Source organism: Puma concolor, chromosome D1 (assembly GCF_028749965.1).
Source record: "Puma concolor isolate L17-30 chromosome D1, mPumCon1.1.hap2, whole genome shotgun sequence".
Classification (NCBI taxonomy): domain Eukaryota; kingdom Metazoa; phylum Chordata; class Mammalia; order Carnivora; family Felidae; genus Puma; species Puma concolor.
Genome location: NC_141676.1, coordinates 28,338,991 through 28,362,043, shown reverse-complemented (window position 1 = coordinate 28,362,043; position 23,053 = coordinate 28,338,991). Strand labels below are relative to the sequence as shown.

Here is a 23,053-nt window from a genome sequence, read left to right as displayed (position 1 = left end):
ACAGTACTGTAAATGTATTTTCTCTTCCTTATGATTTTTTAAAAATATTTTATTTTTAAGTCATCTCTACACCCAGTGTAGGGCTCGAACTTACAACCCTGAGATCAAGAGTTGCATGCTCTACCAATTGAGCCAGCCAGGCACCCCATCTTTCTTATGATTTTCTTAATAACATTTTATTTTTCTGTAGTTTACTTTATTAGGAGAATATAGTGTGTGTGTGTGTGTGTGTGTGTGTGTGTGTGTGTGTGTATAACACAAAATATCTATTTATGAACTATATTATCGTAAAAGCTTTATTAGTTGTTATTATTAGTTGTTAAGTTCTTGGGAAGTCAAAAGTTATTTTGACTGCATGGGTGTTGGTACCCCAAACTCCTCTGTATTGCTTTATTTTTCAAAATTCTCCTTCAGATTAGTAGAATTTTTGTCCTATTTAAGAAATTCTCAGCATGAGTAGGGGAGAGGCAGAGAGAGAGAGGGAGACACAGAGTCTGAAGCAGGTCCCAGGCCCCAGATCTGTCAGCACAGAGCCCATGCAGGGCTCGAACTTGAACTTGTGAACCGAGAGATCATGACCTGAGCCAGAGTTGTATGCTTAACCGACTGAGCCACTCAGGCACCCCTCCTATATTTTCTTTTAAAAGATTTACTATTTTTTTTAATTTTAATTTTAATTTTTTATTTTTGAGAGAGAGAAAGAGACCAAGTGCGAGCAGGGGACAGGCAGAAAGAGAGGGAGACAGAATCTGAAGCAGGTTCCAGGCTCTGAGCTGTCAGCACAGAGCACGACATGGGGCTTGAACTCATGGACTGCGAGATCATGACCTAAGCCGAAGTCGGGTGCCCAACCCATTGGGCCACCCAGGTGCCTCAAAAGCTTTATTGGTTTACCATCACATTTAGTTAGATCTGCCATCCATCTGGAATTGATTTTTGTGTATCGTATGAGGTAACGATTAAGGTACATTTTCCCCCACGTGGATATCCCTTAAACGGAGCACCATTTATTATTCTGCGTAGCAGTGACAACTTCGTCATAAACCAGCTGTGGGTTTATATGTGTTGGTGTTTTTGGACTCTCCATGATGACCTGTCCTCATTTTGTCTCTTTTTGCACCAGTACCACAGTGTCATTACCATAACTGATAGTCCTCCTGCTTGTTCTTCAAAGCCTTGTTTCTTCTCCTTCGCATTTCTAGATGAATTTTAGAATATGTGAGTTATGCAAAAAATATTTTAATTTCTGAAGTATATTTTCCCCAGGTATGTTTGGGTGTTATTTTCTTAAAGCACTTTAAAGATGTTATCCTGTTATATTTTGGCTTTCCATTATTTCCATAGCAAATTGGCTCTTTTGTGGATGACAAGTCCTTTTTTCCCTCTGTGGCTACATTTAAGGTTTGTTTGTTTTTGTTTTTGTTTTTTGTTTTTTGTTTTTTTGTTTTTGGTTTAAGCAGTTGACTCTGAGGTGTGTGTGTTGAATTCTGCTTGGCCTATGTTGAAAAAGCAGTTGACTCTGAGGTGTGTGTGTTGAATTCTGCTTGGCCTATGTTGAAATCCTGCCCTTAATATTTTAATGTGAAACTTTTCAAACTTACAAATAGGTTAAAAGGATTATATAGTGAACGTGCATACACCTGACCGCCTAGATTCTACAATTAACATTTTGCTACATTGTCTTTATCATAGGTATTTTTCTACTCATTATTCCATCTTTATTTAATAAGGTAATTCAAAGTAAGTTGTAGACATTAGCACATTGTACCACTGAACACTGAAGCATGTCAATCATAAAATAGCTTGAGGCACACCTGGGTGGTTCAATCAGTTGAGCATCTGACTTCGGCTCAGGTCATGATCTCACAGTTTGTGAGTTTGAGCCCTGTGTTGGGCTTTGTGCTGACAGCTCAGAGCCTGGAGCCTGCTTCAGATTCTGTGTCTCTGTCTCTCTCTGCCTTTCCCCTGCTCTCTCTCTGTCTCTCTGTCAAAATAAACATTAAAAAGTTAAAAAAAATTAAAATAGCTCAATATTTATGGTTCTTTTTTTTTTTAAGTTTATTTATTTTGAGAGAGGGAGAAATAGTGAGCGAGCATGAGTGGGGGAGGGGCAGAGAGAGAGAGAGTCCCAAGCAGGCTCCATGTGGTCAGTGCAGAGCCCGACGTGGGGCTCAATCCCATGAACTGTGAGGTCATGACCTGAGCTGAAATCAAGAGTCAGATGCTTAACCAACTGATCCACCCAGGCACCCCTATGATTCTTTTTTTTGAAGTAAGTTTTATATATAGGAAACTGCACAAATCTTAAGTATACCATTTAGTGAGTTTTGACAAATGCATACATACACCTGTGTAACCCAAATTCCTATCAAAATAATAGAATACTACCATCACCCCCAAAATTTCCCTCATGTCCCTTCCCATTTGGTCTTGTCTCTCACTCTTGCCCCTTCCATATGTAACTACTGATCTGAGTTTTTTCACTACAGATTACTTTTTTCCGTTCTAGAACTTAATAAAAATGAAACAATACAGCATGTACTCCTTTTTATCTAAGGTTATATTTCAATATAATGATTTTGTGATTTCTTGATATTTTATACTAGTAGATAATTTCTTTTGTTGCTGAGTGATTTTCTGGCACCAGATTTCCATGCCCACCTTACACTTTCCCCACCTTTAATCAGTCATTTCTCTTGGGAGACTTAGTTCTTTTTAGTGGGGGAATTGTATTTAGAAATCAAGAATTTGCTATTTTAAAAAGTAAATTCTAGTTTTATGGTGAAATTTTCTCGAACATTTCTATTGTTATTTTAAAGTCCCTGTAATAATTTCACTGGCTATAAGGGGTGCCTGGGTGGCTCAGTTGGTTAAGTGACCGACTTTGGCTCAGGTCATAATTTCATGGCTCTTGAGTTCAAGTCCCATGTCAGGCTCTATACTGTCAGCTCAGAGCCAGGGAGCCTGCTTCAGATTCTGTGTCTCCTTCTGTCTCTGCCCCAGCCCCGCTTGCATTGTCTCTCTCTGTCTCTCAAAAATGAAAAAATTAAAAAAAAAAATTAAAAATATAATTTCATTGGCTATATAACTATAAGGCTTCTATTGAATTTTTTCTCCTTTTCTTTCTTTACATCTGATTTTATTTCCTATTTGGCTGGTAACGTTTTTTGTTTGTTTCTTTAGTACTTGATCTTGGGTATGAAAAATTCTTGAGCTGTGCTGTTCAGTATGGTAGCTCTAATCACTCATGGCTGTTTAGGCTTAAATTTAAATTAATTAATATTAAATAAACTTAAAAATTCTTTTCCTCAGTCACGTTAGCCACACCTCAAGCGCGCAGTAACTACGTGTGACTACTACAGAGAACGGTCCTGTCATTGTGGAAAGTTCTGTTGGACAGTGTTATGTTAGTAACTCTGGATGATAAGATCTTCCTCCAGAGATAGTTCTTTTTAATTCTGGAAGCCAGGTAGAGTAGGTAGCTCATGTTATTCCAAATGAGGCTTGTCTATTTCAGTTTGTCCTTGTTCCTAGGATATAGCCCTTTATGGTTTCATTTGAAAAGCCTGGAGTATCCACCATGGCCCCTCTTCCTTGGCTGGTTCTGAATTCCAGATTTTGTTTTCCCAGCTTAGTGGAATAGCTGTAGGCTAAATTTAGGCCACTCTTTTCTGTTCAGCCTCTATGTTTGACTGTCAGTTGGTGACTACCTTAAGGAAATGTAAGGCCAACTTTAATAATCAGTTTCTCTTTGCTCTGGGATTTTTGTTCCCTCAAGTCCTAGTTGTTTTGTTTGCTCTCTGATGACTTCACACAATTTTTTTTTTTTTAACAGTAGACTTTATTTCTTAGAACTGTTTTAGGTTCACAGCAAAATTGAGCAGAAGATACAGAGTTTCCATACCCCTTAGTACAACCTCTCCCGCTCTGACTCCCCTGCCCCCTCAGCCACATCAGTACATTTGTTACAATTTTGTTGTAATTCTTTTTAAAGTTTATTTATTTATTTATTTATTTATTTATTTATTTATTTAGTAAGAGAGCACACGTGCAAGCGCAAGCTGGGAGGGGCAGAGAGAGAAAGAGTGAGAATCCCCAAGCAGGCAGCCTCCACAGTGCTTGATCCCATGAACCATAAGATCATGACCTGAGCTGAAATCAGGAGTCAGAGGCTTAACTGACTGAGCCACCTCGGCACCCCAAATTTGTTACAGTTGATGAACCTAAAGTGACATATCACTGTCACCCCAAAGCCACTGACACAGTTGTTGTGTGTGTGTGTGTTTGATCCAGTTTTTGTAGTTGGTCTTGCTGAGGGTATTAATCTGATAGCAGCTAATTAGTACCCTTCCATTTTCTTTTATTAGGTGGAATATAATTCAGTATATTTGAAGGCTTCTTACTGAGTTCTGGCAATTCTTTGGGATGGTTATTTGTTGGGATATATGGTTCTGGTAGGAAAGTATGTAGAGGAAAATATGTGTATGTGGGTGTTTCATATTTTCACATTCACTTAAATTCTGTTGTTCTAGGTACAGAAGTTGCTGAACGTAGTTGGACATTTTGTAGGTTATCAAATACCGGAGAATTTAATTTAAAATGTATATTAAAATGGCATGTATTTGGGGGCATGGTGTCTAATGGAGTATTTTGTGTTCATTGCATACATCTTTAAGAAGTGACTTCTGTTTATAAAATACTCTGTCTGCCAGGGGCTATATAAAGTATCAAACCCAGTGAGAGGCAGCTCCTGATAATTAAGAACCTTATATTCTTCTTAATAGAGAAGATAAGACACATGCATAAATATTAACACTACTGCTTGTAGAAGGCACATTTTATTTCTTATGAGATTTATTGGTTAAACCCAAGTTCTGTTTTGGCATCACCATTCATTGACCCTGTGACCTTGGGAAAATCACTCAAGCAGTCAACTTCAGATGTTTTTTGGGGGAAGGGTTATTAATTATGTGCCAAGTACTTGATTTTATTGTTACAGTAATCTGGAAAGGCAAGTGTATCCCTCATTTGCAAATGCATGAGTTGAGGTGGCAATGACATTTATAACATGCCTAAGGCCTAGAGTTTTGTAAGTAACTACTAGAGCTGGGATTTGAATTCTCTTCTGTTACTCCAAAGTTTATAGTCACTTGATTATACCAGCACATAACAATCTATCTGAGAAGTATCAATAAATATTCCTTGAAAAAACTGATGGTAGTAATATGTTTTTTAATATATGCTTCCCCCCCCCCCCCCAAAATATGCTTTTAAGTGTAAGATAGCATCACTCCTGTGGTATTCCTGCTGAAAATAGATAACCTAAACCTTGTGAGGAAACATGAAATGAACACAAATTGAGGTCCATTCTAGAAAATAACTGGTCCGTATTCTTCAAAGATGACAGTATCAGGAAAACCACAAAGATGTTGAGGAGCTATTTCAGATAAATGAAACTAAAGAGACATAGGTTTGGGGTTTACTTAGTTTTAAAAATTTTGTTTGATATAAAGGAAGGCATTTCTTGGGAATATTGGCAAAATCTGAGTAATAGTATTGTATTAATATTAATTTTCTGATTTTGACAAATACACTGTGGCTGTGTAAGAGATTGTCCTTGTTTTTATGAAGTACACACTAAATCAAGTATTTAGGGGTAAAGGGTTACAGTGTCTGCAACTTTCAGATGATTCAGAAAAATTATATTTGTGTATGTACATAAAAGAGGATAATACAAATGTGGCAAAATGTTAACATTTGGGGAATCTGGTTGAAGAATTCTTTGTATTATTTTGCAGCTTTTCTATGGGTCTAACAGTATGTCAACATACGAGGAAAAAAAGTATGAGAAAATAGTAATATTCAGTAGTCCACCCCTTATCCAGGATTTTGCTTTTCACAGTTTCTGTGGTCCAGAAGGGAATGATTCTCCTGATTTCTGTCAGAGGATCAATACATCACAATGCCTGTGCTGCCTCATTCCCCTCATTTTATCTTACCACATAGGCATTTTATCATCTCATATCATCACAAGAAGGGTGGGTATAGTGTAGTAAGATATTTAGAGAAAGAGAGTACACTGACATGTTTTTATTACAGTATATTGTTATAATTGTCCTGTTTTATTATTTGTTATTATTGTTAATCTCTTATTGTGTCCAGTTTATAAATTAACCTTTATCATAGGTATGTATGTACAGGAAAAACTGTGTGTGTGTGTGTGTGTGTGTGTGTGTGTGTGTGTGTGTGTGTGTGTGTGTGTGTGTGTGTGTGTGTGTGTGTACTATCCGTAGTTTCAGGCATCCACTGAGGGTCTTAGAACATAACCCCCCTGGGTAAGGGAGGAACTACTCTATTTCCCTGTTAAGATCATTGACCTATAAGAAATGGTATACTCCAGAGTGCCACCAGATTATGTAAGATTACTTGATCAATCAATGCCTAATCTTCTACTAGCTTATTAATGCAAAGGTATATGGTCCTATGATTAAATAATGCATTTGTAGTAGTTCATAACATAAAGATGATTTATCTGCATGATGTTGAGCTTGGACTGTCAACTCAGACTGCATAGGTTGTTTACAAGCTCTGCCATCCACAGAGACCTTGAAAAGTTGCTTCTGTGCTTCAGTTTCTTCATGTCTAGAATGGGAAAATATAGTACCTTCCCCAGAGGATTTTGATAAGATTTAATGAGATAATGTGTGTAAAACATTTGGCACAGAATTTGACTCTTAAGAGTTCATAAACATTTTTTTGTTATTTTCAGTAATTATGAAGTTATAAAATTGAATCATTTATTGCAATTAAATATTTTTTGTTGTCTGATTTAGTTTAAATGCAATTTATAGATTATGAGCTTCTGTTGGCAGCTACTGATGATGCATTATAATTGTAAATATATCTCATAGTTAAATTTAGGAAATCCTGGATTGTTTTGTTCTTTCCTCCTAATCACCTGTAGAATAGGGATAACAACATTTATCTTATTACCTCATAGAATAAAATATTTGAACAGATTGTAAAATACAAATGCAATTCAAATGTAAGATACTAGTAATATAGTTTGTATATATGTTAGTTACATTGATTTTTTTTTTAACATCCAGTAGTATATGACCAAACAAAATAAAAAGCAGACACATTCAACTCAGATATGTTTTTCCTTTATTATTTATGGATACTTTCATATTCCCCTACCAATTCACCCCATTTGCCTCTCTCTCTTGATGTATTACTAACAATTTTCTCAGTCTTCTCTCTCATGTCATGAGAATTCTTGGTGATCTTCCAACTGTTCTTGGTAGATAAAACATGAAAGAAGTAATGCTGTCTATAAATGGGATATGTTTCTGACCCCTCTCTCTACAAAATACTAGCTGTTGATGCTAGATGTTCAAATAATTGATGTATCCATCCTTTTGGACACTGGGCTCTAAGCCATACATTTGGCATGTTGGTGATGAATATCAAATCTTTGCCAACTCCTGTTTTTCTACCTCACAGGTTTAACATTTAATAGGTTTTGGAATTATTTATCATTACTGCTGTTCTTTGTACTTGGTGCTTTGATCTGTATCATTGTCCTGCATACTTAAAAGATTAAGTGGCCTTGGAATAAGGATATTTTTAATTGTGATATTTTTAGCTTGCGACTTAAGCTGCATTTGAATGAGTGTCTATTCTAAGAGTGTGTGCACTTTGATTGCATTTCAACATGTTATTGAATAGCTGCGATTACAGTCATAAAAACAGTATGTGAATATCCAGTATTTTGTAGGGATGTTGTTGCCTCTGGTAATGCATTTCTTACCATATTAAAAATGTTTATAATTTAGAAAAATATTTCTAGAAGTGGTTGATTGTCCCTTTTGAAATTTATTTGCTTTTCTCAGAATGTTGAGGTTGTGTTGGTTATTTTTAAAAAGCTCCATACTGGGGTGCCTGGGTGGCTCAGTTGGTTAAGTGTCTGGCTCTCAATTTCAGCTCAGGTCACGATCTCATAGTTGTGAGATCGAGCCCTGTGTCAGGCTCTGTACTGAGGGCATGGAGCCTGCTTGGGGTTCTCTCTTTTTCCCTCTTTCTGTCTTTGCCCCACTCACTTATACATGTGCACATGTGCACTATCTCTCTCAAAATAAATACACTTTTTTTTTTAAAGCTCCAAACTGTAGAATATTGACAAGGGTGTGATCAAACTGGAAATTAACTCACTAGTATATTTTAACAGTCATCCTTCTGTAAAAGTTCCCATTGTAGAAATGTTCTTTGATATTTTCATAGGTTTTAATAGCATTTTGATTTGGAAGGATTGTTAGAGGTCTTCCAGTGTTAGTTCCCTGTTGTGCTTAGAAGAGTCTCCTTCACAGTCTTCCTGCAGTGAGAGAGGCTCTACAACGCACATTCAATGTCCTTTCTCTCCAGAGGCAGTGTATTCTTACCTCAAAAACTCTCGCTGGAAGATTATTCCTTATAGCAAAGGAAACAAAATTCACCTAACACTGATTATGTGGTCTGATTTGATGGTAGTAATATTAGAAGAAAACATGAAATTTCTATAAAGTCCAGGTGACTGACAATTTTTTTAACATTATTTTTTTTTGTATCTTATTAGATACTTGTTTTAGAAACAAATATTGTGGAAATGTATACTTTCCCCTCCTTGCCAGGTTGATTCCGCAGAGTTAATTACCTATAAAACTTGAGTGTGTATCCTTTCTTAGATTGGCTGTCCTTGTACAAATGTACGTTTCCTGGTGCCTGCCTTTTATAACCACTTTAGGTCTTTGCTGTCTTTTGGTAGGTACAGGGCTTTGACATGTAAGAATTTATTGAGTGTGTGATGTTAAATTGGTACTTATGAGTATAGATGGTCAAATCCACTGCTGAGCTCATTTCCTAATTGTTTCTGTAAAAGGATATTACAGTCATCTTTGGGAACACGGTATCTGCCAAAGTAAGAGCCTTATTTTAACTAAGATGTATCTAGCAGATGACTGTGTATTTAATGTGAAAGATTATTTATGGTTAAGATGAGTAAATGCTTAAAGATCAGAGAAAGGAGTAAAATGTCAACTAAGTTCTTTTACATAAGTGTATTTATATTTCACATTTCCTTGTTAGTCCTAAAATCAAAGATGACATGTTTAAAGAGAAAACAACACTTTTAATGATAAGTATAGCATCCAAGTGGGAGAACTTCCAGTAAGACAAAAGTGTGATAGTTTCAGTAATCCTAGGAATTATTTATTTTAAAATGTAAGAGTTAAAGGTACGGATTTTGAAGTCATAAAACCTGGCTTTCAATCCAGCTGTGCCTTGTACTAACTGTGTGACCCGTAGGCAAGATACTTATCCTTGTATCTGTTTCTTCACCTATTAAAAGGATTAGCATAGCTATCAAATTGGTTAATACTTAAAAAGCACTTAGAGCATTGCCTGTTTCATAAGCCATTATGTAACTGATGTTATTGCTGTTATTATGTATTTCCTAAAGGATTTATACAGAATGAAAAGTTGGTTTAAAAAATGACAGGCAAATCTTTAAAACAAACAAAAATTATCCTAGGAACACCTGATGGCTCAGTCGGTTAAGCGTCCTGACTTCAGCTCAGGTCATGATCTCATGGTTTGTGGGTTCCGGCCCCACCGTCAGTGCAGAGCCTGCTTGAGATTCTCTCTCTCCCTCTGTGTCTGCCTCTTCCCCCGCTGATGCTCATGCATTCTCTGTCTCTCTCTCTATCTCTCTCTCTCTCTCTCTCTCTCTCTCTCTCTCTCTCTCTCTCTCATAAACTTAAAAAAAAAAAATTGTCCTAGGGGCACCCAGCTGACTCAGCCAGTAGAGCATGTGACTCTTAATCTTGGGGTTGTGAGTTTGAACTCCACGTTGGGTATAGAGCTTACTTAAAAAAGATTAAAAAAATAAAAAATTATCCTAGAAAACTAAGGACCAGTTAATCAGAAAAGGCACATAACAGATGTTTTCTCATGTTATGGAACTGTTAGAGAATGTAGATAAGTTAGTATTTTTCTATTCTGTGGAAAATAAAACGGGAGCATAATTTTAATTGCATTGCTAAAATTACCTTGGTGTTAATTTCCAGGTCTTCTTTTTGACTTTCTTGTGTTTCTTTCAGTCATAAGATTTAATAATTTGAGATTGTGTATGGTTTAGAGAAAGTCTTTTTGAATCAGGCATTTGAAATCTTTAGTTCCATCACTTTCTGGGTAACTTGGGGTATTGTATCAGTTATCTGTTGTTGTGTAGCAACTGCGAACTTAGTTGCTTCAAAAACAATGATATATTATTTCTCATGATTCTGTGGGCTGGCTGTACTCAACTGAGGACTTCTTCTGTTTTACGTGGAACATTTTGTTTACCAGCATTTTTTATCTTGGAGCAGAAGAACAGTGCAGAAATCTGTCTTTTTAGAACACTTCTTTAAATGAGGTAATGCATTAAAAGTTATTTCCATGATGCTTGACCCATTGTTAAAGCTCAGTAAATGGTATTTTGTTGTAGTTGTTGTTTTTGTTTTTTATATAGTCAAAACATTTAGCTTTCCCAAATGCAAAGTGGCTGGCATGTAAAAGTCTCTTGGTTGTTACCCGTTTGGCTTAAGTATTTGATTTAACAGAAATATTCTTAGCATTTTCGATTTAGTGAATGTATGCTTATAGAGCTCCCTTTGATCAGTTCATGATCAAATGATGACTGAGTACCTACTATGTGCCACACAGTTTTCTCACTGCTGGGAATATAGCATTGAGAGAATTAAAGTTCCTGCCCTTGGGACACTTGCCTAGCTGAGATGGTAGGGGATGTGACTCTTGATCTCAGGGTCGTGAGTTTGGGCCCCATGTTGGGTATAGGGATTACTTTAAAAGAAAAAATGTTGCTGTCCTCATGGAACTTATATACTAGTGGGGGAGGGAAAAATAGGTAATAAACATATTTAGTTGGTTGGAAGTGCTATAGAGAACTATAAAGCAGGATAAAGGAGGAAAGGTAAGTTTATGTGTTGGCAGGGGCTTACCCTTCTATATTTATTATTTTTTTTTTTAAATTTTTTTTTTTTCAACGTTTATTTATTTTTGGGACAGAGAGAGACAGAGCATGAACGGGGGAGGGGCAGAGAGAGAGGGAGACACAGAATCGGAAACAGGCTCCAGGCTCTGAGCCATCAGCCCAGAGCCCGACGCGGGGCTCGAACTCACGGACCGCGAGATCGTGACCTGGCTGAAGTCGGACGCTTAACCGACTGCGCCACCCAGGCGCCCCTACCCTTCTATATTTAAAGTGGTCAGGGAGGGGCTTTCTAATAAGTGATATTTGAGCAGAAACACAAAGTAAGGGTAAAGAGATTATGTCCTGCTATTCCCTCTGCCTGGAACAGATTTTGAAACAGGAACTCTGATTAGAAACAGTAAGGAGGCCAGTGCAAGTAAGTGGTATAGTGATGGGAAATATTAGATATAGTTAAGGGCTGAATCATGTGTGACCTTGTAGGCCATTGTAAGGGATTGACTACTCTGAGATGGGAAGCTGTTGGGGGTTTTGAAGAGAAGAATGGTGTTGTCTGACTTGTGTTTTAAATGGAGCTGCTAACTTGAGAATAGGTTGTAGAGGACAGGGGCAGAAGCAAGAAGAACAGTTAGGAAGCTTTTGCAGTAATCCAGATGAGAGATGATGGTGGCTTGGATTAGGGTGATGGTAGTAAAGGTGGAGAAAAATGGTCAAATTCTGGATCTTTTTTGAAGTTGGAGTCAATGGGATCTGATGATAGATGTGGAAAGTGAGAGAAGGAGAAGGGTCAAATTTGATTCTCCCAGATTATGAATCTGAGAAACTAGGATAGCGTTGTCATTTCCTGAGATGGAGAAGGTTGGGGAAGGAGAGGTTTGGGGGAAACTGGGAGTTCTTTTTGAATGTGTTTAGTTTGAGATCTCTAATAGATACTCAAGAAGAGATGTTGAGTGGACAGTTGGATACATAGGTCTGGAGGTAAAGAGAGAGGTCTGGGTTGGAGAGAGACATTTGAGAGTGTTAAGAATAGAGGTGGTATTTAAAACTCTGTGATTGGATGAGATCACTTAAGGGGAGTGAATGTTGATAGAGAAGTTGGACATCCAAGGACTGAGCCCTCGATACTCCAGAATTTAAAGCTTGTGGACATGAGATGGAACCAGAAAGGAATCTGAGAAGGGAATGCTAGTGAGATAAGGGGGAGAACAAAGAGTGGTGTTCTAGAAGACCAAATGCAGAGAGAGCATAATGAGAGAGACCAAATGCAGGAGAGCATAATATAATCATCAAGTCCAGTAAGTCAAGGATATGGCAGTGCAGTGGCTGATAGTGACCTTGACAAGAGAGCTATTTTGGTGGAATGGTGGGGAAATGAAAGCCTGATGAGAGTAAGTTCAATACGGGGGCAGAATTGGAGGCAGCTTTTCTAAATAGCGCTTTTAAAAAGGACTTGTATAAAGGGGAAAAAAAGAAAGGAGTGATGGCTGATGGAGAGTGTATAAAGAAGATGGTTTGTGGTGGTGGGGGGGGAGAGAGAGAGACGAGGAGAGGGATGGGTGAAGAAATTGGTGGAGTGATATGCTTCAGTAAGTGAGCCTGGATGCCTTAGATAGAAGCACTGACAGATGCAAGTGGGCTAGTAGATGTGATGATGAGAAGGTGGAACTTTCTTTCAAATTCTATTTTTTTTTTTTTTTTTTTTTCAGTAAAGTAGGATGCAAGGACAACAGTCCGGAATGAGGATGGGGAGGAGGTGGTGGCTTGAGAAGAGAGGAGGTGTGAATTTGGACAGTGGGAGTATGAATAAATTATGGGAATGTATATACTGTTTAACATTTTACACACATTCTTTTATAGGTAAAAGCATAAGATTAGTCCTTTAGATAATCTTCAGAGAATGTAGGGTCCGTAGAACTGCGTCTTTAAAAATGAAAACATGAAGGCTCTGGTAAATTACTTGCCAGTGGAGGGAGAGCTAAGTGCTTACTCTTGAGCATTTGAAATACAGCTCTCTTTAGATGGTTTTCATTGTTTGAAGTTAGTGGCTCCTTACCAGACTCCAAAATTTGTCTTCCTAGAGCTTTTGCGCATTGATTCTCAATTTTTTAGTACCACCATAGCATAAAGTTCTTATGAAACTTACTGAAGGGAATTGCACCATGATCCACATTCTTTTAAAATGGATTGCCAGTATATGGGCAAGAGGTTCTTTTAGTGCCCTAGAGGTTTGACAAAGGGGTAGCACAAGATTAACTCGATCATAAAGACTGCTGCATCAAATTAAAACAGAAAAATTGGTAGTTCCTTCAACACTCTTTTCCCTTTTGGATTTCTATTCCATCAAAGGCATTTTCTTCCTGTCCTGGCTAGTTCTGTCTGAGGCATCACTTGTCTTTGGTGCATAGCCTTTATGCTCTGACCTTCTTCAGCCCTGGAGTATTCTTGCTCCACAGCATTGGGAGCTGATATATGGCCTCTCTTGGTTAACTTATTTTTCATACTAGCCAAAAAAGGTAGAAAAAATTCAAATGTCCATCACTTGATGAGTGGATAAGTAAGTCTGGTATATCCACACAATGGGATACTATTCAGCAATAAAAGTTAGTGAAGTACTGACACATGCTAGGACCTTGAAAACATGCCAGTGAAAGAAGCCACAAAAGATTATGTTAGATGATTCCGGAATAGGCAGATCTAAAGAGACCGAAAGATTTACTTTCGTGGTGGCCTCGGGATGGAGGAGTTTGGGAGGAATAGGGAGTAAATGCTAATGGATGTAGGATTTCTTTTTGGGATGATGAAAATGTTCTAAAGTTGATTATGGTGATGGTTACACAATTCTGTGAATATATAAAAACCATTGAATCATACCATACCTTAATGAAAGTGTTATCTTAAAAAATGCCTACTGCATCTTCTACCTTAGGAAAACTGTTCTCATTTTAGTATTTTCATCCTTACTGAGTTTACCATTTATTTACCTTTTCCAAGTTGGTGTTGCATTTCTCTAGTATCTTTTTAGCATGTAGATAAATACTTGTGTAGAAGTATCATTATGAGGAGCCTGGATGACTGTACCTTTCAGTCTCACTGAGGGATGTTACTTACCGTCAGCTTCTGGCCCTTAGGTTGTCATTTCAGAAATTATTTGATTAGTGTTCTGGACTTGACCAGAACAGGGTGGTTCTGTCACTAGACTCACCAGAATCTGAAGTATATCAGCATTATGCTAATTTATTAATTTTAATGAGAAGTGAAGCTCTTAGGCAGACTAGATATTTACACTTGCCTAACCATTATATTCTCTATATGTAGAAAAGAAAACTTACTCTCTGTGAGTTAGGAATATGATAAACATTTGCAGGATGGCCATGAAATCATCATGTGAGTTCATAGTTTAGTGGTGTTTGCAGTGATGACCGAAGATATCTGTCTCTGTTACAAGAATGTAATTGTTCTTTGAGCTGGGTATCCTGAGCTCCTGAACTGAGATACCCTTTTTCCTAACAGGGCTGGTTTTTTGGGCCAGTAAGTGAATTTTCAACTTACAAAAGTAAATAAAGATGAAGTAAAGCAAATAAAATGTTCCATTAATAGTCATCTTCTTTTCTGAATGACAGGACTTCACTGTGTTCTTATTTGAGGCATCTGCTGCCAACATTCTCCTCTACTCTGGCAATAGTCCCCAGAGTTCAGTTTACATAGTTAAAAATTTTCTGTTTTCAGCTTCTCCACTTTACTCTATATTTTATATTAGTGTTTCAAGGTTTTAGAAAAGTAGAAAGAATTTATTCTTAAAAAAAAATTTTTTTTAATGTTTTTATTTATTTTTGAGAGCAAGCGAGTGAGAGAGACAGAGCATGAGTGGGGGAGGGGCAGAGAGAGAGGCACACAGAATCCAAAGCAGGCTCCAGCAGCACAGAGCCCGACGTGGGGCTTGAACCCACGAACCTCGAGATCATGACCTGAGCTGAAGTCAGACGCTCAACGGACTGAGCCACCCAGGTGCCCCGAAAGAATTTATTCTTAATGTTGATAAATTGGATTAAAAACACATGACAAGAAAAAAAATAATAGTGAAGAAACATGGCATTTTAGGTATATATTGCCTTTGTTACCATATGACCTAAATTTTTTAGTTTGTGGGTTCGACATTTCTAATTGTGAGTTATTATTTATAGAGTGGTAGACAAGAGGTTTAGTTATACTTTCCATTCAGTTAGACATGTTTAATATGTGCTTTGCTTGGTCTCCAGAAGTACAAATGATGTGTATTCCCTGTTATATCCTTAGCACTGCCACATTATAGCTGCTCAGAAGGGAGTTAGGGTAGATGAAAAAAGGAGTGGGAGAATTTCCTTTAGGAGGAGAACAGAAAATTTAAGACTGGTCCACATATTAGAATCCCTGTTGTGATCATTTTTATACAAAAGTATAGTTAGCCCAGAGGAAGGATTTGAGAGCCAGTTAAGAAATAACCAGAAAACTAAGCTTTATTCATTACTGACAGATGGATATATTATTCTTTCATTCATAATTAAAAATTAAAAATATATATATATTTATTTATTTTTGAGAGGCGGGGGAGGGGCAGAGCAAGAGGGAGACACAGAATCTGATGCAGGCTCCTCCACCAGGCTCCAAGCTGTCAGCGCAGAGCCTGACACGGGGCTCAAACTCACTAACAGAGAGGTCATGACCTGAGCTGATTGACTGAGCCCTCCCCCTCCCCCCCCCCCCTCCAGGCACCCTGCATAATTTACTTTTTAAAGTTTAATGTATTATAAGACTGAGTGGTGGAACTCTGACATCTCTGGCCGTTTCATCTAGATTGTAAATGCTTTTAAGGTATTGCCTCCCAGCCTTTTACGTTGATCGACATAGAAAATGGTAATATTTTATGTCATGCTAGGGTAGACTGGAGAGAATTTGGGCACATTTGAATGGGACTTGGTGAGGAAATTTGTTGCATTTTCTTTATGATATATATGTATTTGAAAATAGCAAAAGTTTTGGGGAATCTTGTGGCAACCATGGAATTGTGTCTCTCAGATTCTGCTTTCAGAGAACCTCTTGGGGAGCACAGTTGACTGAGAGTCTCCAGTTGTTGCACTTCAGGTTTGCATCTGGGTTGTTCCTACCTAGCCAGGGACCAAACATAGTAGGGGCATTAGAGTTGGACTATTCTTGCTTGGTGGGGAGCTCTTCTCACAGGTAATTTTTTGCTTAGAGACTCTGCATCGGCCCAGCCAAGACTTTCTCTTAATAGCACTGCAGTGGTGGGTTCTCTCTGTCCGACTCTCCCTTTGCCTCTCTCCTTTCACAGGTGTCAGAACTGCTCAAGGTCTGAGGGCTGTCTTCTCCTACTCCTGCCTCCTCTCCCTGCCTTCCCCCCAAGAAATTTCTCGTACATCTAACCTGCTTTCAGAAGACCGCAAATACACAATTTGTGTAAAACTTGCAGTTAAAATTCTTTCTAATTTTTTATTTTTATTTTTTAGAGAGGGAGAGGGAGAAGGGGGGAGAGAGAGAGGGAGAGGGGGAGAGAGAGAGAGAGAGAGAGAGAGAGAGAGAGAGAGAGAGAGAGAGAGAGAGAGAGAGAGAAAAATCCCAAGCAGAATCCGTGGTCAGCATAGAGCCCAGCATGGGGCTCTATCCCACGACCCTGGGATTACGACCTGAGCCGAAACCAAGAGTCAGGTGCTCAACCTATTGAGCCACCCATGCACCTCTCTTTCTTATTTTAAAATGAGAAATTTAAGTTTGCTTCTATGAGTATAACTTTTGTATCTCAAGTTTTATTCTTTTTTTTTTTTAATTTTTTTTTTTTAAACGTTTATTTATTTTTGGGACAGAGAGAGACAGAGCATGAACGGGGGAGGGTCAGAGAGAGAGGGAGACACAGAATCAGAAACAGGCTCCAGGCTCTGAGCCATCAGCCCAGAGCCTGACGCGGGGCTCGAACTCACGGACCGCGAGATCGTGACCTGGCTGAAGTCGGACGCTTAACCGACTGCGCCACCCAGGCGCCCCTCAAGTTTTATTCTTAAAGTGGCTTTATGCAGTTCCTGGTCAAGAGTTTGAAAAGATAGCTCCACATTCTTGTCACCATCAATTACAAATTTGGCTCATTTGTTAAGTGGTAGCAAACAGCAGAAGGAATTCATTGCTCTTTGTCTGATTGACAGAAACTGCTTTCTTATTGTTAACCAGGTATCAAATAATTTCAGTCTCTTTAAGTTGTATATCCAAGGCACTATCATTCTGTTAACTTTTCTTTCATTGCCAAATGTGATGTTGGAGTTTCCAGTAGCCAATTTCAAATCCCATTACGTTTTCATAGTAAATATTTCAAAATAATCATAAAACTCCTTAAAAAATTTTTTTTTAATGTTTATTTATTTTTGAGAGAGAGAGAGAGAGAGAGAGAGAGACCGAGCATGAGCGGGGGAGGGGCAGAGAGAGAGGGAGACACAGAATCCAAAGCAGGCTCCAGGCTCTGAGCTGTCCGCACAGAGCCTGAAGCAGGGCTCGAACCCACGAACTGTGAGATCATGGCCTAGCCGAAGTGGATGCTTAACTGACTGAGCTACCCAGGCGTCCCTACTCTTTATTAACTCTTGTGGCCATTTCTCTTTCTTTCTGCCTAGGCTTCTATTCCTCAAGGTCAGTTCAAACTCATTTCAGTCTGATCCTTTTTTTGTGTGTGACCCAACCTTTATAGGAATGACTTATTTGAGGAATGTTTACTGAGTGCATATTCTCTGCTAGGTTCTGTGTATATCATAATGAACAAAAAAAGGGTAAGATCTTCTCTGTCTTTTGTACAATATTGTGAATATGTAAGATTGATAACTTAGTGTAACTTGTTTTTTCCCCTCGTTCTACACAATATAGCATTTGGTTATATCTGAATATAATTCACATGTATGCATCTACACAAACCCTTACTGACTAAGCATTTTGTCAAAAGAATGAAAGTATAACTATGTTCTAAAGATCTTTGATGGCGTGGTTTTTAATAAATGCTTGTGGATTAAGAGTCTGTTGAACCTTAAGTATTAATTACAGCAGAGATGTCCAGGAGCAGAAGAGTCACTGGACAGATTCTAAATCAATGGAGAAAACAGCTTGCTTATCCCTAGAACTTACTGTGATCAGAAGAGCTGTAGGGAGAAGATGGAACGGTCTTCCCATTGGTCTAACTACTTGAGCCTGGGGCTTTGGTTCTCAACTTTGGTCATGTATTGGAATCACCTGGGAGCTTTAAAAAAATACTGATTCCTAAGTCTCTCCCACTCCCCACCCCTCCCCTCCTCAAGTTTCTGATTTAATTGGTATGGAGTGTGGCCAGGACCAAGTGATTATAATGTACAGCCAAGATGGAGAACCACTGGCTTAGGAGATAATGACAGCAGTATCAGTTAAAGAAATTAGCAGAAGCCTTATTTTGCTTAACTGTATATTTTGTCTAACTTATCTTGTCTAACTGTATATAATATGTATACTGAAAGGACCTGGGAACAGTGCCATCCATCCTGGCACTAATGAGGACCCATAGCTCATTGACAGAGTTCTGACTGGTTAAGTCTAGGAAATCTAGAGTATCAAAATAGATAACTACAGTAATGGATTATAACGCACTGGATAAAATAGAGTTCCATTAATTTAGGCTCACATAGGCAAATAAATGAGTAAATTGAAAATTTGATAAGAAAGGATTATATATACAGTCCCAAACTGAAATCCTGCAAAATATTTAATTACAAAGGGAAAAGGAGGAACAAAGTGAACATTATTAGTACTAGAACAAATCAAAATTGTATGTCACCTGATGGCACATAATGAGAAAAAAAACATCACTTCTCTAATACTCTTCCCAAAGATGTATAACCTGGATCTAATTATGAGGAAACACCAGGCAAACCTGCACTGAGAGACATTCTACAAATAACTGACCTGTAATATCTTATGCCAAGGTCATACAAATGAAGGAAAGACCCAAATTATTCTAAAAAAGAGACACTACAACTAAATGCAGTGCATGGTTTGGAATTGGATCCTTTTGCCATAAAGGACATTTGTTATTAGTATAATTGACCAAACTTGGGGTATGGGGCTTAGAGAGTAGAGATGTACCAGTGTGCATTTCCTGATTTTGATGATTGTATTGTGGTTATGTGGGAGAATATCCTTGTTTGTAGGAAATACAAAGTATAGAGTTATTTAGCAAATTACTCTCAAGTGGTTCAGGAAAAAAACCCACTCATTGTATTGTTCTTATAACTTCTCTGTAAGTTTGAGACTGGTCAGGGTAACCATGATTGTATGGCTTACTTGGGAATTACATAGCTGTATGTGAAGCCTCTCAGAATGTTAATTTTATCATGGCAGGGCATGTGAAGTAGCACATATTTATCTGGGCATGATATTTTTCATGGAATACATTTTCCAAGTTATCAGAGCTTGTCAACTGATAAAATACTTTCTACCTGTTTCAATGTCCTTTATTTTCTGCCTCTTAAAATTGTACTTGGTCTTGTCCCATTTGGATGACTAATGGTCCTGGTTTTGTGAATATTTATTATTGTGTTCTGAAGTAATATCTAGGACTAGATCCACTTTTAGCCTTTGGGGTTGTTTTGTTTTGCTCTTATCTTTCAGTGTCTGGTTTTCAATTCTGTTGATGTCACAGTGTATGTATTTCATAATTTTCCAGTTCTCTTTCTAGTGTATTATTTCTAATTTGTTACAGTTGCAAAGTCAAGATCTGTGCTTTTTTTCCCCTTTTTAATATGTTAATAAAATTCTCTATGAGATTAAGTATAGAGATTTTTATCCTAGCAATGGTTGTATTCATTGTACCCTTTTAAGCTTAATGGCTAGGCTTCAAAGAGTTCTGAAAAGTGAAGTTACTATAAATAGAAGGTGACTTCTCTGTCATTTATTAACTTTTCTTAGAATGTCAGATGAATTAAGATAATTTTAGAGGGAAATCACTCTTTTTTTTTTTCTTTCGATTTCAGAGCTCCAGAGATTATATTGGGGTTGCCATTTTGTGAAGCCATAGACATGTGGTCATTGGGATGCGTGATTGCAGAATTATTCCTTGGATGGCCACTCTACCCAGGAGCCTTGGAGTATGATCAGGTAACAGAACTTCATGATCATCGAGGTAGAATTTATAGAATGTAAAGAAAAATAGTAGACTTATATGAATGCATTTCCCAAGTATATAATACCTGTCAAAATCTTTTTAAAATAAAATAACAAAATCTGAGACCTTAGGGAATTTAAATTCAAGATCTCAAAACTGTATTTGGTTGTTTAAAAACTTTTATAACAATTGAAGTAAGCTTTCATAAACAAAGTTACAATCCACAGGTCCCAAAACAGTTCTGCAAAAAACACTTGGGAGAATTTTTTGTATCATTTTTATGCTACAGACCTATAAAGGGCTGGACTGTATCCATTTAAATAATAGAGCTATGCTTGGGTGACAACTTTGATGGTGGATGAAATGTCAGCCACTTCCAAGGAATAAAAGGCCTCATAACTATTGGTCTTAAATCAACAACCATTATTGGACTTAAGTACTTCAGTCACTTGAACCCTCTTTAGTATTTTAAGTTGTTTTTGAATGGTGCTGAAAATCTGTTTAACATTATTTAAATGATTCTCCATCAGGCTCTGTGCTGGCAGCTCAGAGCCTGGAGCCTGCTTCTGATTCTGTGTCTCCTTCTCTTTCTGCCCCTCCCTTGCTTGCTCTCTGTCTCTTTCTCAAATAATAAACATTAAAAAATAAATTAAAAAAAATAAATAAATGATTCTCAGTAGAATCCAGCAAATTATTTCATGAAACACTTTTCATGATAGTTTCAGTTATGTTCATTAGCCTCTCTAAGCTATTAGATCATATTGTTTGCTGTTTTATTTTTTTGTTTTTGTTTTTAATACCAAGGTTATTTTTGGAGTAATTATAATCTTAATCAGTATTTTTTGAAAAAGTTTCATAGCATCCCCCTTGTTAGATAGATATGTATACTCAAATCATATTTTGGTGGAAAACATTAGTCAAAACTAACAAAGTGATTATATCAGTTTTGTCTTCAATTGGTTTGTAATGGATAAATATAATTTTTAAGCAATATAGTGTTTAACTTTTAATGAAAAAATAGAACATTTCAATGCACACATACTCTAATTGTAACAATGAAATGTGCCTTATTTCTGACTTTCAGGGCTTAGCTTTCTGTATCAAAAAGGGTCTGAGAGGTTGTGAATTTGGTGACTTCAGTGTTGCTGAAGTGATTCTACAAGTCATTTAATAGTAATTATGAGATCAGATGTTACCATTAACTTTAATCTCTTCTTCCATAGACTTTCTACCCATAAGTCTCCTCTTTTAGGCTGGGCTTCCTATATTCTCTGCTTTTCTCCCTCTGTGTTCAGCATTCCTCTTAGAAGGTAGTTTCTGTAATCTTTTCCATACATACATCTTGGCTTCCTTCAGCTTTTTACCCAGCCACTAACTTTGATGCAGATGGCTAGACTGTGGCTAGTTTTGAATGAGTTGGTGATCTAGTTGCAGAATCCAATAATCTCTTAGCTGTTGAAGGACCAAGGGTACCAGTCACATGCTAGAAGTATACTTCTGGTTTTGTGGGTTACAAGTTGTGACATGTATGGTATTATGGAGCAGGACACCATCTTGTGGCAACTTCAGATAGATTTGCTGCTGTACTTTGGATTGGGATTTTTACAGTTCTAGTCTTGGACACCTGTTGTTAGTTCTGAGAAGGACCCTACAGATTTTCTAGTTATACTTTTTCCTGTTTTTTAAAGAAGATAATTGAGGTCCAGAAAAATGAAATGACTTGTTAAAAGTCACAGTGGTACTTTAAGACAAAGCCTTGATCAAACCTCAGTTTTTCTTTTTTTTAATTTAAAAAAAAATTTTTTTTTTCAACATTTTTTATTTATTTTTGGGACAGAGAGAGACAGAGCATGAATGGGGGAGGGGCAGAGAGAGAGGGAGACACAGAATCAGAAACAGGCTCCAGGCTCTGAGCCATCAGCCATCAGCCCAGAGCCTGACGCGGGGCTCGAACTCAGGGACTGCGAGATCGTGACCTGGCTGAAGTCAGACGCTTAACCGACTGCACCACCCAGGCGCCCCAAACCTCAGTTTTTCTAAATTTCATAATAGATATCTTTTAAAACAGAGAACAGGTGTTAATCTGATTCAGATTAGCAGTACTTTCAGGATGTATATTACTTTAATTCCAAAAGGGTATAATAATTTAAAAAATAATTAGCATATAGCATCAGTAGTTGCATATTATCAATTTGATGTTTTAAAGTTATTTTCCAATAACTTTTCCAATAACTCAGGTTATTTTCCAATAACACAAGGGAATAGGATTGATGATGTGAGCATTCTTGTTTGGTTTCAGTCTTAGACTTTACACATATTTCCAAATATGATGTATGCTGTATAGGTTTTGATAAAGGTCATATGTCAAATAGAGCTCCCTCTATTCCCAATTTTCTAAGTTTTTTCTTTTATCCTAAATTGGTTTGGACTTTCAATGCCTATTCTATTCTGTGCTATGCTATGCTATGCTATGCTATGCTATGCTATGCTATGCTATGCTATGCTGTACTATGTTATGCTATGCTATTTTTATTCATTCATTCAGAGTGCAAGCGGGGGACAGGGGCAGAGGGAGAAAGAGAATCTTAAGCAAGCTCAGCGCTCAGCATGGAGCCTGACATGGGGCTTAATCCCATGACCCTGGGATCATGACTTGAGCCGAAATTCAGAGTTGGACGCTCAACTGACTGAGCCACCCAGGTGCCCCTCAAATGCTTTTATGCATCTATTAAAATGTTCACCTAAGTATTTCTAGGGGTTGTATTTTACTTTAGTCTACTTATTAATGCGGTTTGATTTCATAGATTTTCCCCAGCTTCCTAGATTAAGATCATCAATTAGGATGTGAAGAGGCCATCAGTAGGGTATGC

At 37.6% G+C, this 23,053-nt stretch overlaps 1 protein-coding gene and 1 long non-coding RNA gene across 7 annotated transcripts in view; both read left to right on the top strand.

Moving 5' to 3' along the window:
• HIPK3 (homeodomain interacting protein kinase 3) overlaps positions 1 to 23,053 on the top strand; it is a 93,714-nt gene that overhangs the window by 48,835 nt on the left and 21,826 nt on the right. For all 6 annotated transcript variants that reach the window (XM_086677721.1, XM_086677719.1, XM_086677720.1 and 3 more), the window contains exon 3: positions 20,053 to 20,176. In XM_086677721.1, coding sequence (XP_086533847.1) covers positions 20,053 to 20,176 — 124 coding nt within the window. The remainder of the gene's footprint in view (positions 1 to 20,052; positions 20,177 to 23,053) is intronic.
• LOC147576568 (uncharacterized) lies at positions 50 to 9,739 on the top strand. The gene is made up of 2 exons (XR_015240928.1): positions 50 to 1,471; positions 1,525 to 9,739. It is a non-coding gene; the product is annotated as an uncharacterized LOC147576568 (long non-coding RNA).